This window comes from Candoia aspera, chromosome 12 (genome assembly GCF_035149785.1).
Source record: "Candoia aspera isolate rCanAsp1 chromosome 12, rCanAsp1.hap2, whole genome shotgun sequence".
Classification (NCBI taxonomy): Eukaryota; Metazoa; Chordata; class Lepidosauria; order Squamata; family Boidae; genus Candoia; species Candoia aspera.
In genome coordinates, this window is record NC_086164.1 from 2,106,176 (window position 1) to 2,124,485 (window position 18,310).

At 46.6% G+C, this 18,310-nt stretch overlaps 1 protein-coding gene across 4 annotated transcripts in view; it reads left to right on the forward strand.

Moving 5' to 3' along the window:
• Window positions 1-3,866: 3,866 nt before the first annotated feature.
• LOC134504214 (integrator complex subunit 6-like) overlaps window positions 3,867-18,310 on the forward strand; it is a 28,683-nt gene continuing 14,239 nt past the window's right edge. For 2 of the 4 annotated variants that reach the window (XR_010068637.1, XM_063313301.1), the window contains exons 1-7: window positions 3,905-4,122; window positions 4,287-4,364; window positions 13,840-13,989; window positions 14,557-14,646; window positions 15,589-15,772; window positions 16,669-16,797; window positions 17,872-18,035. Coding sequence is in view for 3 of the 4 variants with exons in the window: in XM_063313301.1 (XP_063169371.1) it covers window positions 4,012-4,122; window positions 4,287-4,364; window positions 13,840-13,989; window positions 14,557-14,646; window positions 15,589-15,772; window positions 16,669-16,797; window positions 17,872-18,035 (906 nt within the window). In the remaining variant the exon portion in view is untranslated. Of the gene's footprint in view, window positions 4,123-4,286; window positions 4,365-13,839; window positions 13,990-14,556; window positions 14,647-15,588; window positions 15,773-16,668; window positions 16,798-17,871; window positions 18,036-18,310 lie in introns of all 4 variants that reach the window. The other 2 variants (XM_063313303.1, XM_063313302.1) reach the window with 2 other exon arrangements.

Here is an 18,310-nt window from a genome sequence, read left to right on the forward strand (position 1 = left end):
GAGGACTCAGCTAGACGCGTGGGAGAGGGAGGGAGGGAAGCCCCAGGGGCACTGCGCGTGCGCGTCGCCTACGCTTCGCGTCACCGCCTCCAGTCCTCCCCGCCCTTCCTGCGCGCGCGGCGCCCAAGAGCGTGCGCGCGGCTGCCTGCCCGCAGAGGCCGTTTCCTGCGCTGGCGGTGGAGCGCGTGCGCGAGGGCGCGCGTGCGCCCTTCGGTCCTCAGGCCGACTGAGGCGCCATTTGTAACGGCTGTTTCTCGGGAGAACAAGGCCTCTTTCGGCCCCAGCCTGAAGCAGACAGTCGAAGGGCGGTGGGGGGGGGGCTCCTCCCCGTGTCCTTAGGAAAGAAACACACACGGTGCATAAATAAAGGCCTTGCAGACAGATCATCCTAACTTAGAGTAATGGGAATTAGGGACCCTTGCAAACTTGCAAATCTTCAGGCTGAACAGGAAGCCCTGGGTGGTTCAGCTCTCCTGGTGGATGCTTCAGCCTGGTTCACGCCCTGTCCTGGTTTGCTTAGCTATGGTTTCTTGAGTAAGCCACAGTTGGCTTCACACTAGTGTACAACTCCAAGCCCAACCATGATTCACAGCACAAACCAAGTTGACCCCACATGTTGGCTTAGCACAAGATGTCTCCTTTCTAGAATGGGGGTGAATAACGAGGAGATGAGGTCCCCCTCCCCCGGGTCACAGCCTTTGCAAAGGCCTGGCAGTAGAAATCCAAGCTCTGGCTTATGGCCAACGTGCTACCTGGATACAGGACAATAAATGCTGGGTTAAGATGGGCCCTGGTCTGATGCGGCACGGCTAATCTTAAATTCACCTGTATTAGCTAAGAGCAACTTTTCACAGGCAATTCATTCACTGTACCAGAAAGCAGAAAAGTTTCACTCGCATGGCACCTCAAAAATTGCAGCAATTCCTATGTTCAATTTGTTGGAAGAATATCTTCCCTATTAAACTTCAGGTAGTGCTGAGCTGATTTTAAATTCTGCAGTTTCATCTGTAGCTACAGAATGGTTTGTATACGCATTTTAAAGTTTTTCCTTTACCTTGAAAAACTAAAACAGTAAGTTTTTTAAAAAAAGCTTACAAAGTTGTTGGGAGTCAGGTGGCATATAAATTTAAATAATAATAAATAACAACTTTTCCAGTTTTTAGTAACCTAAAACAGGAACTGCTTTGGATACCAATGATACCAGAAGCCACAATTCTTGATTAAAGAGAATCACATGACAACTGGGAACAAGACGGCAGGGCACAAAATACCACACTGTACTTTTCGATCCTGCTTGTGCAAAGGTTTCCCACACAGGTATGCAATCGGCTTTATTTAGTTTGGGCTTAGCATATTGTGTGGATCCAACCTTTCCAGTTTTCACCCAGTTCAGCAACAGCAAGGGGAAATTGCTGCAAAGTGAAAAAGTCCATTATGGGGGAAGCTGTACAGATCTCATTATAAAGATGGCTCTTTGAACAGTAATTCAACCATTATCTCTCCCCCTGTGAAGTGCCGAAGTGATTCTACCAAGGGAGAATGCTCGGTTGCATTATGGAAGCAATTCAGAAAATGAGATGGTGAAAGAAAATTTGGGAAACATTTCATCTCTGTGACAGCAACAAAATACCTGAATGGATGGTTATCCTTATCTTTCCCAATAAGTAAATACAATATGGAGCAGATTGTGTAAGTTTTTGAAGAAGGGGGACAGGACTGGACGCACCTGGCAACCTGCACCCCATCTCATACAAGCTATGGGTAAACATGGTTTTGGTGCTAGATTATGATAATCTTGGTTTCAGCAATAGCTTTTTTTTTTTTGCAAAGGTTAGGAAGACTGTAAGATTGGCCTCCACAATTGCTGTCTTTTATTTATCTACTTCCTGTCCAGTGGGTTTTATTTAAGAGAAATCAGGCTTTAATTGAGCATCTACATCCCTAACAAAATTTTAGCTCTTATTAGTTTTTTTAATTGCTTGGTGTCATGTTTTTCTCACCTTGTTCTTGCTGGATAGGGAGGTTCCATCAAAAGATAGGACAGGACATTGTTTCCTGAGATGTTTGACACCAGATAAGGATTAAATTTTTGAAATCTAGTTAATGGATGAATCAGAAGAAAGTGACTAATGCTTGGCTTCCCACTCCTTGCTCTGCCCGACTGATTGAACCCTGTATAACATCACTCCCAATTTCACCCCCATTGCAGCTCAGACAAAGGTATATTTATACCTATGGCACTGCCACAAACAGCCTTCCCACCTGTGGCAAAGATCCATTAAATACAGAAGGAAAAAAAAGGATGTTGAGAATAAATGGTCCCCAAATTAAACACACAGGTTTTCCTCTGCCCCAGTACAGCTGGCATCTATGTTTACAAAGCAATCCGTGTAGGACTGAAGGCTTGCTAGGTTCGAGGGAAGGAAACCACCATTAGGTCTGGGATCCGTAGTTGGAAGGAGCCGCAGGCAGATTTCCAAAGTGTCAGATTCTTATTTTTGTAGCATGACTCCAGTCCAATCTCATGGACTGGATCAAACGCAAAAGACGATGGAAAACAGGAAACGAACCATTCTTATAAAGGAGATGGGTGAGAAGGTGAGGGCCTCCAAATAACCCCCTTAAGGCTGGTGCTTTGGGGCTGGAACTCGGAATGGTGGGTTCCTAGTTTGCCGGCAGGAGCCAATCTGGGTTAAGCGGGGTTCCACCGGATGGGCAACCACACCCCTGCCAGGCTTTCCCGGGGGGAGCCTGCCCTGACCAGCCCTGGACCGATGCACCTGGACCAACGCTGGGACCACCGACCCCACTCCCCTAAGAGGCGGCTGGTACTTAATAGGCACGAGAATCCAGCCTTGCTCGGCAAGCCATGCTTTACTGTAGATTTATTTATTTATTTATTTAATAAATTTATTCACCGCCCGTCTCTCCCCGACGGGGGGACTCTGGGCGGATTAGCACGGGTGGACCGAAGGCCCCAGCTTCGAGAGCGGCCCGGCTGCCGCCTCCCAAAGCTCCGCACGAGCCGCAGCCACTGCTGGCGCCCGGGGGTCTCCCAGGCTCGAGACCCCGGCGGGCAGGCGGCAGCGCCCGGGAGCGGACGAGGCTCCGGGGCCTTTTCGGCAGCAGAAGGGGGACCCGCTGGTAACTCTGCGGCCGGGGAAACGGGGGCAGCCGCGAGAAGCGGGCGTTAGGCTTGGCTCGAGCGTCCGGGGACACGCGAGAAGGCGCCTCGGACCGGGGCGGCGAGCTCCGGCGCAGCCCGATCCCCCAACGCACCGATCCCCGAGAAGGTCGCCGGGGATGCCCCTCTGGAAGCAGGCGGCTCCTTGCGAGCAAACCTGTGGGGGGGGGCAGGACGGGCTGGAACTGCGGCGCCCCCAAGGCGGGCCGGGCGAGCCTCGGGCACCCGCGGCTGCCCCGCCGCACCGGAGGGCGAGGCCCGGAGACTCGCGGGAGGCCCCCGAAGCGTGGCAGGGGGGCAGAAGGGCGCCCCCGCCCTGGAATGCTGCCCCGGAGGCCCCGCGGAGGCGACGGCCGAGGGCGCGGGAGCCCCATTCCCACGACGCGGGGCCCGGTCCGCGTCCCTCGGCTCCGCCCCCCGGCTGCCAATCATCCCTAGAAGGCGAGGAAGCCGCGAGCGCCGCTCGGCTCCCCGCCCTGCCGCAGCGCGGTCCCCGCCCCCGCCCCCGCCCCTATGCAAATCGCGGCATAATCGGCAGCCAATGGCGCGCGCGCTGGGGTCACGTGCGCCCACTGCCCTCCCCCGGGGCGGGGCCGGCCGCCGCCGAGGGAAGCGAGCGGGCGAGCGAAGTTGGGAGCCGCTCAGAGACTCCCGGCGGCCGGAGCGGAGGGGTCGCCCAGGCGGAGCGGCGCTGGCGGGGCGGGCAGGGGCGTCCGGCCGGAGCAGGAGCGGGCGCGGCGCAGCCGGTGGGGGAGCGCGGGGGAGGCGAGGCGGCTGCCCCTCCGCCGCCGGGGCCCTCGCCCGTTGTCGCAGGGCTCGCCCGGACCATGCCGATCCTCCTTTTCCTCATAGACACGTCCGCCTCCATGAACCAGCGGGCGTATCTGGGCACCAGCTACCTGGACGTCGCCAAGGGCGCCGTCGAGCTCTTCATGAAGGTGGGGCCCGCGCGGAGGCGCCCGCGCCCTCCCTCCCGGAGCCTGATGTGTCCCTCCAAACACGTTCACACGTACACCGGCCCCTCACGCGTGTCTCCGCGCGCCATCCCGCCCGCCCCGGCCCCCGCTCACTCGCCCTCTCTCCCCCCCCTCTCTCTCCGCAGCTGCGGGCCCGCGACCCGGCCAGCCGCGGCGACAGGTACATGCTGGTCACCTTCGACGAGGCGCCTTATTGCATCAAGGTAAGGAGCGGGCGGGGCGAGCGGGCGGGGGGAGGCAGCCCCGCGCCCCCGCCCCCCGCGGCCCCCTGCGCGAGCGCGGCCGGGCGCGGCGGCGGCGGCGGCGGCCCCGGGGCGCAGCCTAGCCTGCGAAGATGGCGGACATTTTGCTTTTGTATGGAGGCGAGCGAGAGGCTGAGGGCGCTGCTGAGATGGAGGCGGAGGAGCGCCTGCCCGGCCCGCCCGCCGCCCCACCACGCGGCGGCGCCGCCTCCGCCTCGCCGCCCGCCGCCCGCCGCGGCCGGGGGGAGGGGCGCCCCTCCATTCCCAGGGACGCAGACCCGTTCGCACGGCCCCCCAGCACATGCTCGCGACGAGTCTCGGCCTTCCCGTCTGATGACCTCCGGCAGCGGCGGCGGCGGCGGCAGCAGCAGCAGCTCCAGCTCTCCATCATCCCCAGCCGGCCTGGCCGGGCCGTGGGGGAGGGGGAGGGGGCGGTGGTCCTGGGGGAGTATAGGCTGATCTCTCTGAAGGTCACCAGGGTACAGGAGGCTGTAAAAGACAGGTACTTGCCTACTATATACCTGTAGGTTTTTGGGGGGGGGGGCCTGTGCAGAGCTACTTTCAATCTGAATAATAATAATAGCAGCAGCAGCAGCAGCAACTACCACACGAACAGGAGCATCGGAGTTCTTAAGGAAAGCACTCCACCTTCGGTCTTCTTTGCCTTCTCTAGGTGTCGTCCCCACACATGCATTCATTGCTTAGCACATCTGCATGGAGGACATACTGCCTTTCTACAGAACACATGCTCTTGGTCCGCTTCCCAGACCAGTTTCTTCCGTCTCTCTTGAGCCTCGATTTACGATTTATGGCATCTCCTCCTCCCCCCTCCCTCTTGTGACAGTCGGCTCATCCTTGGAGGGCTCCGCACTGAGGAAGCTTGACCTAAAGATAAAAAGTCCAAAATTTCCCTGATTTATTTTTCCTGTAAGATCAGCTTCCATTGTGTTGGGGGAACATCAACCTTCTATGACAAAATCACACAATAAAAGGCTTCCCATGTAGTAATGCTCCCTATGGATGTTTGGAACCATAATCTGAATTCCGTGCAACTTAGTTGAGGGTACAGTTCCTTGATGTAGTTTTTGCCTTGGATTTTGTCCTTTCACTACCTCTTCCATCATCCTAAATCCTAAACTGAATAAGGATCACTCTTCAAGTGTTTTATATGACATTTTAGATCAATATTAGATAAAATACTGCATATTTTAGTCTCTTCGTGGAGATAGGGGCCTATGTTACTCTTACCTGGCAATTAGTGCTTGTCAAGCACTTGTACAAACAATAATTTTCTGTCTCTTTCCCACCTTCCTGAACCCTGGTTAGATGATTTTTCACACCCTTCCAATTCTTTTCCGCATCCTTCCAGAGAGAGAGACTATGAGAGTAACCTACGTCCTAGGCATGGGACCTCGCTAGACCTTCTCCCTCTCCTAGGGCAGCCAGCTGATGTGATATGCATTTTCATTAACAGGGTGAAGTGGGAGCAGTAGATCAGAGCCACCATGTCAAACAGCAATTCTGTGGCTTTTCTTGCACCTAGATCTGCCATCCCTTTTTGTTCTGGGCCCCAAAGGTGCCTAACCGGGCTTTTTGTTTCTGGGAAAGTTATCTCCCTAAACTGCTTCTCCTCCAGTTTCCTTGTTGCTAATCCCACCTCTTTCTGCATAAACAGGAGACCTTTCTTCTCATCAAGGAGTTCAGTCTTTCTGAGAGAAGGAGAATCTTTAACACAGCCTTCTCAAACTTTTGACCCTGGAGGAACCCTTGAAATACTTTTCAGGCCTCTGGGAACTCCTGCGCATTCAGGCTCAGATACAGACCAGAAGTTACAAAATTATTGTATTTGTTTCATGGGTAGGCCTGTATCTATGCATCAACGGTGTTCTTAAACTGAACATAAAGAATGAAACTTGCCTCTTTAACGTGAAGCTGCCTGAATTTGAAATTATTTTTTAAATAAATCAAGATCTCCCAGGGAACCTCTCATGGAACCCAAGGGTGCCACGGAACCCTGGTTGAGAAACCCTGCATTAACATATCGTATATTACTTCCAGTTTCTTTGGTTGAAGATGAACTGTAAAGTTTGCTTCCTCTTTCTGAGGAAAGGATTCCCTGCTGGTAGCCCATTCTTACATTCTTTCTTGTACAAAGCTTAAAATGGCCTATATTGCAATAAGATTACTGGTAAGAAATGGACCTCAAGTGCTGCAATATTGCTCCTTGGCCACATTCTCAAAAGAGCCAAAATAAAACAGCAATTCTTTGGTGATGTTTTCAAAATCTTAAACTCCAGGATGCACTCATGCAGTAAGGGAAAATGGAATCTGAACTGAGAATTCATCCTTAATTCTTGGAGCAGTATCCAGAAGTATGTTCCTCTTGCCCTTCTGCGAATTCATCGGAAAATGGTCAAAAAATCATTGTAGTCAGGCCTCCATTTTGGAACTGACACCACTGGGTAGGTGATTGTGTCTTTTGTACTTTGCCTCCTTTCTCTTTGCAGCCAGAGAAAACAACTTTCTCTGTATCCTTGTTAGTAACACTTGCTCCAAACAACTAGGAATGCCTGCTGTTACAATTAGATTTACAGTTGTGCATCTGTTTGGTATTGCTGCTAATCCAAACATGTTGAAAATGTATCCAAGAATAATTGTCTGTTTCAGTAGCTCTCTGAAATATACTGTGAGAGCTCTTGCTTAAAAGCGTTTAGCTTTGGGGTCTCTAGAAATTTGGGGTCCTGATTTCTTAATTGTTCTTAAAATATTACTTGTGTTATTAGCAAAAAATAAGACTGCAAGGAATTAGAGGGACTCCTGCCACTTTGGAAATGACCTTATGTTTATATATTTGTAGTCTGCAGAAGTTTCACTATCGTTTGCGTTATTTTTACAGCCGTTCTTCGTCTTTCAAGAAGAATTGAGAGTCAGAAAAAGTAGGTTGCTCAAGGGCACCTGCTGAGCCCGTGGTTGAACTTGAACAGAGGAAACCAAGGGATGTGGCTCTACTTTTCCTGGAAAAAAGATGCACTTAAAAAGTACAATCAGCTCCCTTAAAACACTGAAAAGACTCCAGCCACACTTCCATTTTTTTTTTTTTGCCCATGTTCCTAAACAGTCCTCTTTAAGTTTCCTTTGCCACCTATTCTTGTTAAATTGAGTTGAGGTTGCTAGCAATCTCCCAGTGTCCCAGTGCTTCAAAGACATTGAAATGGCACTTTTGTCCCAGTAGGCTGCCAATCCTGTAATTAGGATTGAGAATAAATTTCTTGCTAAGCCTGTTACAAAGCCTCTGGTGCTGTTGGTGATGCAAGTAGAAGAAAAATGCCAAATATGAACACACAATACAGCCAAAATCATAAGGTAGCTGCTGATGACCCCAAATTAAGTATTAGTTGTGATCCTGCAGCCATGCTGTTGAAGCAAGTGAGCCAGAAGATATAAAGGCTTTATCCATGATTGGCAACATATGTAGTGAATATGTATGCAATCTGTTACTACTTCCCTAAGTTTTTAAGCTGCACTTAAAAGTTTTGGTCACTGCTTGCTTCAACCACTCACAGTCTAGTTGGAGGTGCAAATTTTATTAATTGTAGTGCCACTAGCTAACCTGTAAGAAGGTTAACTTCAAATGTTTCTAGGACAGCTTCTTCTCAAGAAAGGGTATAGCAGGTGCTATAGTGGATGGGATATAAAGAGCAGTGATGTTTAGAAAGGAATGTAATTGATGGCTGGTTGCAGATTTTTGGAGGATATTGCGAAGGACCAACCATTCCCTCTTTTGTTGTCGTGTGATCTTTGGCCTGTGGGGCGCAGGAAGGCTGTCCATTCATACCATTTCACACATCAGTCTTAAATTTGTCACTGAACTCTAAAACGGTGCCGTTGAGTTCCTCTAAGAAATTCCCCAAAACAGATCTATAGTCAAGTCAATTTCACTGAATAACCCTACATTTTGGTGGGTTGAGACCGTAATTTCCTGAACAAGGTGAAAAAGTTTTTAGGTTCTGTTCGTAGGTTTTGCCCTTCAGTTATTTTTTATGCATAGTGTTTTATTTAATGCTTCCAATAGAAATGGAACGCCCTGTACTTTGAAGGCTATTTGGAGTTTTAGAACTATTGAGCAATCCTGCGTAATGAGTATTCGAAGATCAGAAAAGCATCCGTCCACATCTTCATACCTATTTTCTTGAATTCACTATCTTCTTGTGCCAAAATTAGTTACCCATAGTCTGTATCAAAATTTGGGAATGGCCCAGCAATCTGGAAATTGGTTTCCCTAGTGCTCTGACATTCCTGTAGGAGTTGGATAGAACCATACAACGCCTGAAAGGAAAAATGGCAGTATGTATGAGTAGCTCCTCTGCCTTGCATTGCCTGAATTGAAAAGCTATCCCTTTGTAGCGCGCTCTCCAAAATCGTAAAGGGTGTTCCTCTTTTGAGGTTATACAACTGCTTTCCCCTCAAGGCGCGTGTGCCATTCAGTAAGTATGCCGGAAGATGTTCCAGAGAAGATTCTTCGAAGAGGGAGATTGATTGTGCCTTTGCTACCATTGTGCCCTTAGATTTGTTGGGATTGGTGTGCTCAGATTTCTCAGCCATCCTTTAGAATTCCCAGTTTGGTAGTAATTGACAGTTAAAATAATTTACCACCTCCCCAAAATTCCTATTTATAATAATGGACATTTGGTGGATGAAAAAACTTTTTTTCAACGTCTTCTCTCTTTGGTCCAAGCTCTATTCTTTATTTTTTCTCTTTGGAACATTTGTGTTTCTGAGGTGGACTAGTTCAGAATTAAAAAGTATGGGGATGAAACAGGTCTTGCGGAGCAAAAATGTCTACAGATAGTACTCTTGGTAGCTGATGACACACAGAAATAGAGGGGTGAAAGAAACTGATGACCAGAAATGAAACTGAAAGCCTTTGCAGAGGTTAACTATGGAGGGTGCAACTGAGACATCTGCATTTTGGCTGCATGTAATTGTGCCAATGCAAACTTGTGCATGTGGTGCTCTGAACTGGCTTTGGTTCATATCTCTGGGTCTTACTACATCATTTACTGCTGGCAATACTTGTTCTGGCTGGTCTCTCCGGATCTGTCTTTGGAAAGTTCTTCTGACTCCCTGGTCAGGATGATTCTTCCTGTTTTTTTTTTTTTCCCAAAGCTGCTTGCATTTTATGCCTGGAAATGGAGTAGATGTTCTTTATGCAAGTGGCAGCTGAAAATGGAATTTAATTTCTTTAACCCTTCATGGCAAATCTGTTTGCTTTCTAAAGGAACACAAACTCTGTCCCACATGACCAATTTGGGGAGTTTCATAACCCCAAAATACGGGCTGTTGTCTTTGTAATGGTTCCGGCATCAGAAATACTGAGCTGTGAGCCATTGCTGAAACTTGGGAGCAGGCTGCCATTGGATGTGGAATTGCACACGGACTCCCTTTGGGAAATTAATAACTGATAGTTCAGGAGTAAATTCAGTTCAGAGAGCTGATTTTGAAAAAGGTGTTCAGAGAGGCATTTCTTGTTTCTGCAAACAGCTCTTTGACCATCACCCCACACTCAGCCAAAACATCTTAATTTCAGTGTCCCCTGCACCTTTAAAACACCTGGCCAGGAACAGTTCTAAAAATGAAAGTAGGACAACTATAGAATTGGAGTAATAAGATCAAAATAAATTAACTTGACAGAATGCATTTTAAATACCCTGTCAAATTTGAAGTGGGGCAGGGGGTGCTGAAAAGGCTAATCCTCTGCAGTCATCCCCTCTTAAGATTGCAATATTTGAGAACTAGTGTATATTTTAGAAGCTTTCTAAAAGCGCAGTTTTGCCTGCCTTAAGAATTTAATGTACGTACATTTATTTTTATGGCTTCTTGAGAAGATTAAATCTGGCCTAAGACAGTACTAAATGTTGTTTTCCTGAGGGGCAGAAAGATTATCTTCAGGTCTTAGAAATACAGTCGTCTCTGTTTGCCTATGCCTAAAAAAACAACAACTTTCGTTAGCAGTTTTTCCTCCCTCAACCTCATTGCCACATGTGTTGGGATTCTCGGGGGTTTGTGGCCTGCAGGGACAGTTAAACCTTCCATCACAAATGCAGTTTTCCCAATTACTCCCTGCACAATAATTAAATTCAGAGAACAATTTTCAGGGCACTGGGAAATAGAGCCAGGGCTAAGGCATCATGGAGCCGGAGATCTTCTGGCAAATACAGACAGGTTCTTTTGGATACCCCATCTTGTCTTCTAGCAGCCACTCCAAAATCACTGACTTTGGACAAGGAGAGAAGGAAGTGGAGCAAAATTTTCCAATCCATAGCTGAAGAAAAAGGTTATCAAGACTAATGTATTAGATACAGGCCCTTTTGGGGTGGACAAAGGAGAGAGAGCACAAACTCTTACAGTCCTCTATTCTGTGACTGTTCCCAGCAAGTACAGGAGGCCCAACATCTTTTTGTGGCAAAGGGCAAATCTTCAGGCCCTCCTAGCTAAAAAAGGCCAATAAATAGCTTTGTGATTTAGTCCGACTGTACTTGAGGGCACTTAACATTTGAGCAGAAAATGGAATTTCCTGTACACTTGCATTATAGAAGCTTTCCAGCTGGCCCATACACTTCTGCAGTGGCTACCTCCTATTTCTCTTTCCTTTTCTTACGTTAATTGGTTTGCAGAGAGGGCACTCCCCCACCACCTCTTCAGCAGGTCTTTCCACTCTGCCCATAAGTCTCTCCCACGCTGGTTTCTGACCTTTGGAAGTATGATGTGGCTTGTATCTCGACATAGCTGCATGGTGGTGTGTCCATCCATCTGGGTGTGGAGTTTTTTAATTAATGTTTGCAAACCTAGGAGTTGCAAGTTTTCAAAGAGCCCCGTGTACCAAAAGCCATTTGGTGAAAACTTGCCCACAGCATTTTTTCTGTGATTGCGGAATGCCATCTTGTTAGTCGATGGAAATACAGTTGCTGGATCATCAAGGCCCAATAAAGCTGGATCTTCAGAAGGCCCAGGGGCTGGCTGCTGGAATAAAGTTGTTGAGGGGGAGATAGAGCCCTTTGTGGCATTCGGCCTACTTAACGTGGCAGCCCCCCCTTGTTTTTCAGTCTGCCATCCTAGGCACACCTCTGAGGTTATTTTTCTCTGCTGGTAGGAGTGCTTGTTGTCTTTTCATTTGCAAAGCTCCAGCTTCTAATGGCTTGACATAGATGTCACCTTTTTTGCAATGGTGGATTTAGAGGGCTGTTTTTCTATTTAAAAGACTGTAATGGATGAATTATAGTGGTGTTTTTTTTTCCCCTGTTGGGAGTTGATTCTAACCAAAAGGCAAATTGCCAGCCTTGAAACTCGGATCAGGAGTGATCTATGCCCTGCCTTCAAGTGTTTGTGACTGAGCAAATACATTTTTAATTCACTTTCTATCTGTTCAGACTGAATGCTCAGGAGAGTTATCTGCTAGATAATTTTGCAGGTTATACATAACTTTTCCAGGTATCTCTCAAAGTCCTGTATTCATACCACCTTTCCAGCCCCTGTTGAGGTTGTCTGTGTGACATCAAGTAATCTCCCTGGTATAATGTGTACCTGGTGTGCAGTAGCTGCCCAGAGTCCCCTCCCAGAGTCGTCCTCTTGCGGGGAGATGGGCAGTAATAGAAATGGGAATAAACAAACAAACTAGAATGTACTTGATGTATTTAGAATATTGCAGGTAATGAGACGGTGGCTACTCAGATCTTTAATAGCTGCAAATGTATACACTGAGATCTGCTTGTATAAATTTGAATAAACTTGAGCCACAGTCTGATCTGACCTCTCTGCAGTTGTGGTCCAGCACTGAACCACATTACCTCATACCTCTGTAGCTCTCAAGTGGCTTTCAGTTTGTAGTCCTTATTCTGTGGAAAAAATTCAATGAAGTAATTTGACATTGCCATTTTGGAGGTGTGGTAAGGCTACTTTCCAGTCTGTCCTTCAGCTCTGTGATCTCCTGGTGGTCCCCAGTCAAAGTGCTAACCATGTCTGACTACCCTTAGCATTGCAAGATCAGTCAAAGTTGTCTAGCTGCTGCCCCCTAGCTGGGTCTTATATTAAAATTTTAAAAGCAGTTTAAAAATGCAAATGGTGTTAATTTGGTCGATGTTTTGCAGTGCATTGCCTAGCTCTTGAAATGAAATGTTACGTATTTCTGTCTTAAGTTGCTGCCAATACTTGGTTAGTATTTAAACCAGAACAGCCTTTCCAAAGAATAATGGTTGATCAAGCTCCTAGATTTTAAAGGTGTTTCTAAATAGATATTTATGCATCTATGCATTTATTTGAGTGGCTCCTGGTTAGTGAATTAAGTTTTTGTAAACCACTAATTGCTTCCTGTGTTCTGGGGATGTTCCACTCACTCAGTGAATCCTTTATCAGGAGTTCTATTGAGAAAATATTTTAGACCCAAGGACCCAACTTGCAAGATTAAAACTGGGTATTTGTGTGGCATGGTATGAGCAGGAACTGCAAAGCTTTACGGCACACCACTCAGGTTTTCTGCCTCTAAAGTAGAGCTACAGTTGAAGGAAAGATTGTGATTTGTAGGGTGTGGAGGGATGATGTCAACAGCAACTAAAAGCTTGTCCTAGATCTTTTGTAATGTTTCCACCTTCAAGCAAATGCTACAGCAACTTCAAGCTTCTTTGCAAGTTGAGAACAAAAAAGCTTAAAACCGTTTCATGATGTGCATGGTGAGAAGCAAATCTTCCTGGCAACAGTGGATTTGCAATCATACCTCACATCCATTGATAATTAGCTTAGCTCTGTGATAAAAAAAATGGTTCTCCATTAGGTTGAAAAAAGTCTTTATGTAGTGAACCTGGCAGAGGTTAAGGAGGAAACTCTGTGATGTCGATAGAACTTGTGTCATGGACAGTGAAGGAATGTGTAGAGATGCTGGGGCTACTTACAACAGTCTGGCAGGGTTCTTTTCTTTCCCCGCTGAAAAAAGCCTGGGAAAGTTTCTCTGTCCTACTACTGTTTTTCAGGGGTGAAAATCTCCTCGGACTGTTTACTATGAAGTCGGATGGCTTATTTGGCGGATGTTTCCTGCTCAGTGACACTTGGCAATTTAGTTTAATAGTGCTAAAAGATTAGTAGCGATTCAAAGGCTCTTTGTAACCATTCACTTAAATTAAACCTATTGGAACGAGATCTGAAAGATTCTGCTGCCAAGCATTGAAATGGGAGAAAAGTAGTATTGAGCAAGTGCTTTGTCAGGAAAAGTTGGGGGGTGCGGAGGGCTGGCCTCGGACTGAAATGCTTCATACAGCTGAGCTCCTTTGATGCTTACCTGAACAAATCGTTCCACCCACTGCTATTTTTGCATCACACCTATTTAATGAAATAATAGCTTTGTAGCCTTTTTCTTGAAAAGTAAGCATGGGCTTTTGCTCTTTTTTAGGCTGGATGGAAGGAGAACCATGCCACTTTCATGAATGAGCTGAAAAACCTGCAAGCATCGGGATTAACCACCCTTGGGCAGGCTCTTCGATCGTCATTTGACCTGCTGAATCTCAACAGATTAGTGTCTGGAATAGACAACTATGGGCAGGTAACGGATGCTGGCATTTAATTCCCTTGTTTCATCATCTGAAGAAGTTTTAGAACTCTTTTGTAAAATGGACAAGAGCAGTTACTGATGTGCTTAAAATAAATTCTGTGGGCTGTTTGCTCAGCCTGTCCAGGGAGGTTGAATGCTTTCCCTTTTCCCCCATGTTGCAGCTCTTAATGGACTCTCCATGTGCTCCTTTTTGCTGTGGCTAGATGTTTAGGAGGATAGTGTTTGTAGGAGACCCTCTCTGAAAGCAAGCAAAATCAGATCTTGCTACATAGTTTTGCACAATTAGTAGACCAGAATATGAGAGTGTTAGGACATAAACTTGTGTCATCTCTTTGCTTATTAATTGCCACCTTGCATTGCCACCTTGCATGCATAAACGGGTTTATTTTTACATGTACTGAAAAACCAGTATTTTGGTTCCTCTTTATTTGGTGTGGGGTCTCTTGTTGGAGTCAATTTCAGCTGATTGGTCAATTTCAGCTATGAAGGCATCACCACTGACTCTTTGAAGTTAATTCATAGTGTTAATTTGGGCATGTTGTTCTTTCCTTCCTGTAGGGGAGGAATCCTTTTTTTTTAGAGCCGTCTATTTTAATTACCATCACAGATGGAAACAAGCTAACAAACACTTCGGGTGTTCAAGAGGAGGTAAGATGCGCTACTAAATGGCCATGCTCTGGACGTGACACATTTGCTGTTAAAATGTTAACACTTTCCTGAGTTCATATTCTCTTACAAAGGAATCAAAGACAAATAAAAAATGCAGGATCACTTATTTTGTTCATGTTGCACTCTTTCTGTGATCCTCAAAGATGTGATAGGCTATTACAAACCTGTAAGATGGGCTAGTCTGGGAGAAAATAAGAATGTAGGAACCTGCCTGAGATGGAGAGTGTCAGGCCTTGTTTCTTCTAGCTGAATATTGTCTGCTCTGCCTGGGTCCAGCTTTTCAAGCAGAGGTCTCCCAGCCATACCTGGAGATGTTGGGGTTGTGCCAGAAACTTTATGCACAATGAGTATGTGCTCTGCTACTGAGCTGCAAAGGTTTCTTTGCAAAGAGGAATCTTGCTCATGGTCCCCCGAGTGCTTCATCTCTGGCTGCATTGAGAAAGCAGCCTTTCTCAACCTTTTGACCCTGGAGGAGCCCTTGAAATGTTTTCCAGGCTTTGGGGAACCCCTGCACATTCAGGCTCAGATAGAGGCCAGAAAGTACAAAACTATTATATTCATTTCATGGGTAGGCCTGTATCTATGCATCAATAGTGTTCTTAAACTAAAAATACAGAATGAAACTTACCTCTTTAATGTGAAGCTGCCCAAAGTTGAAATAATTTTTTAAATAAATTGTGGTCTGTCAGGGAACCCCTAGTGACCTCTTGCGGAACCCGAGGGTGCCACGGAACCCTGGCTGAGAAACCCTGGTTGGTCCAAAGGAAACCCTCCAGTGGTCGCACCAGAGCAGCCACTGCTGGAAAGAAATCTCTGTTCCCTTGGCCTTGCCCAGAGAATAACCAAAAACTGATTTTGCTCACATTTGCTTTTTAAGTCCTAGCAGAATCTTAGCTAAAATGTCTCTCTTGTTCTTTCTAGCTTCATCTTCCCCTGAATTCCCCCCTGCCTGGTAGTGAGCTAACCAAAGAACCATTTCGCTGGGATCAGAGACTATTTGCCCTTGTGCTGCGCTTGCCCGGAGCCTCTTCAGTGGAACCGGAACAGCTAGGGAGCGTTCCCACGGATGAGTCTGCCATCACGCAGATGTGTGAAGTCACTGGAGGTAGCTAGTTTTTGCAGTTTACAAATCTAAATCTGTCTGCTTGGAAATAATGTCAGATTCTGGTCAGGGCAGACAAGGTTGAACTTTAGTTGGCTCAAGTACATCTTTTTTGTGGGTTGTGCCTGGCCTTTCTCTCCCCATAATCCATGCTGGCTTTCTTGGAACCTTAGTACATCAGCTCCAGAGCAGTAGTCCTTGTTGAATTTGTGAAGAATGACTTTGTATTTTCTAACCTTCCAGTAAACACTGTCCTTCTGAAGGCCTTGTCAGACTTTGCTGTAACAAGCTATGGGGAAAAATACAAAGACTAGATGGGTCCAGAGGTCCCTGTTGTCAATGTGGGGTATTTCTGCTCACGTTACAATACTGACGTTGCCCGTGGTTTTTCTACGAGAAGCATCGAGTACACTGAAGACTCTGTAGGAAACTTTGCCTTCTACCTACTTTTGAGAAACGGTTCTCTTGTGAGATAGGATGAGAGAGAGCCACTTGATAAACAGTGAATTAAAAACCAGTCATTATGCAATGTGGAGTTACGCTTGATTTGTCTCCCCTTTTGCATTTGCATTTGTGTCAAACGAAACATTCACTACCTTTGCTCAGGCCAGATTTGAAGTGTGAAAGACATAAATATCATTGAGAGTGAGTATCGTACTCCCTTGTCACCATATTTACGCCTTCCCATGCAGAACTCTTTCCGGAATGGGATCTGATAGGAATAAAAGTTGTCCTTAGCTTTAATCCTGTTGCAAGAGTTCCAGGTTCAAATTTTTCTAAGTACCTTTAAATGAAATTGTTTAGCCTCCCCCTTAATACAGTTCCTAAGTCTGCCATGCGTTTCTTGTAACTCGCACACCATGCATAAAACCTTTCTATTTCCCTGTTTTTTACTCTAGGGCGCTCCTACTGTGTTCGGACACAGCGCATGTTGAACCAGTGCTTAGAATCCCTTGCTCAGAAGGTTCAGAGTGGCGTGGTCATTAATTTTGAAAAATCAGGACCGGATCCTCCTCACATTGGGGAAGGTACAGTTAAAGCTTTATGTAGACCCTCAGCTTAACAGATCTCGGCTTAAGGGTCTTAGCTAATTGCAAATGAGGATTTGGCCATTAAATCGCTAATGCTGCAAACTGACCCGAAGAATATAAATTTGGTTTTGATGGGTGCCCCCCGCTTAAGAGTTGTATCTAGCAATGCTTGTTCATTGATGGGGTGGATTCCATCTCTCTGCATCCCTAGATCTGGTTCAGAGGGATCCTACGGACCATATTTGGGGTGTGCAGAGAGCAGGAAAGGGCTCTCTTGTGGGATAAACACAAATCATGTAGCAACCCTATATTTTTACTCCCACAGCAGGTAATTTTTCTTTGAATACTATCTTTCACATATTGAAAAGCTTACTGGAGTCTCTTCATTACTCAGAAATGATTCTTCTAAATTTTCCATTGACGTAAAACCACTGAACTGTTTTTCTCCAAATGTACACATTTATTTATGAATGAATGAATGATATTTTTATCACCGCCCATCTCCCCCACACGGTGGACCCTGGGCGGTTCACAATAAAAACAATTTAAGATTCTGTAAAATCATAAATAATACCAATAATTAATAAATATAAAATGTAATGAAATCCAAGTAACAGCCCATCTAATTCCACCCATAAGGGGATAAAACTGGTCCCGGCAGAACTAGGGAACCAACCAGCCCCAAGAATGGCTCTTCCTCTCCCCACTCCAAGCCTGGTAGCAGAACCAGGTCTTCATCTGTTTCCTGAAGTCCAGGAGGGAGGGGGCTAACCTCACTTCCGGGGGAAGGATGTTCCGAAGGGCGGGTGCTACTGCAGAGAAGGCCCGCCTCCTGGACCCCACCAGATGGAATTCTCTTATGGACGGGGTCCGCAGCATGCCCTCTCCGCACGACCGGGTGGGACGGGTTGATGTAATGGGTGAGACGGTCCCTTAGGTAATCTGGACCCACTTTTGCACATCTTTGTATCTCCTCTGCCCCAGTGTAGAGAAAATGGTTGCCCTGGTAATGCCGAGGAGCTTATTAATGTTCCATGTTTCTTACTGTTCTGTTTTGTTCTTGGATTTTAGATGGACTGGTTGATGCCACAAGGCCTGTCAATTCCTTCGGTTCTCAGTCATGGCACAGCTGTCATAAACTCATCTATGTGCGTCCAAACCCTAAAACAGGCGTGCCTGTTGGCCACTGGCCAATTCCTGAATCTTTTTGGCCTGATCAGAATTCACCAACGCTGGTATGTAGGATACTCTAGGAATACTATGGTCCATAGCTGAGACAACATCGTAATGGATGTGTTCCTAGTACAAATTCTGACGTAGTCTGAAAACCAACAAAGGCCAGCGGTTGTCCTGTCTCTCAGCTCCATTCCACCTCCTGCTCTGAGGGCATGACCAACCTGTCTTTCAGATGGTTAGATACCACACGTGAAGGACCAAACAGCATCAGAGCTATTCTACTTTATAACTGTGTTGAGGCTTATTAGGTTTGTAAAAAATCTGGAGTAACTTG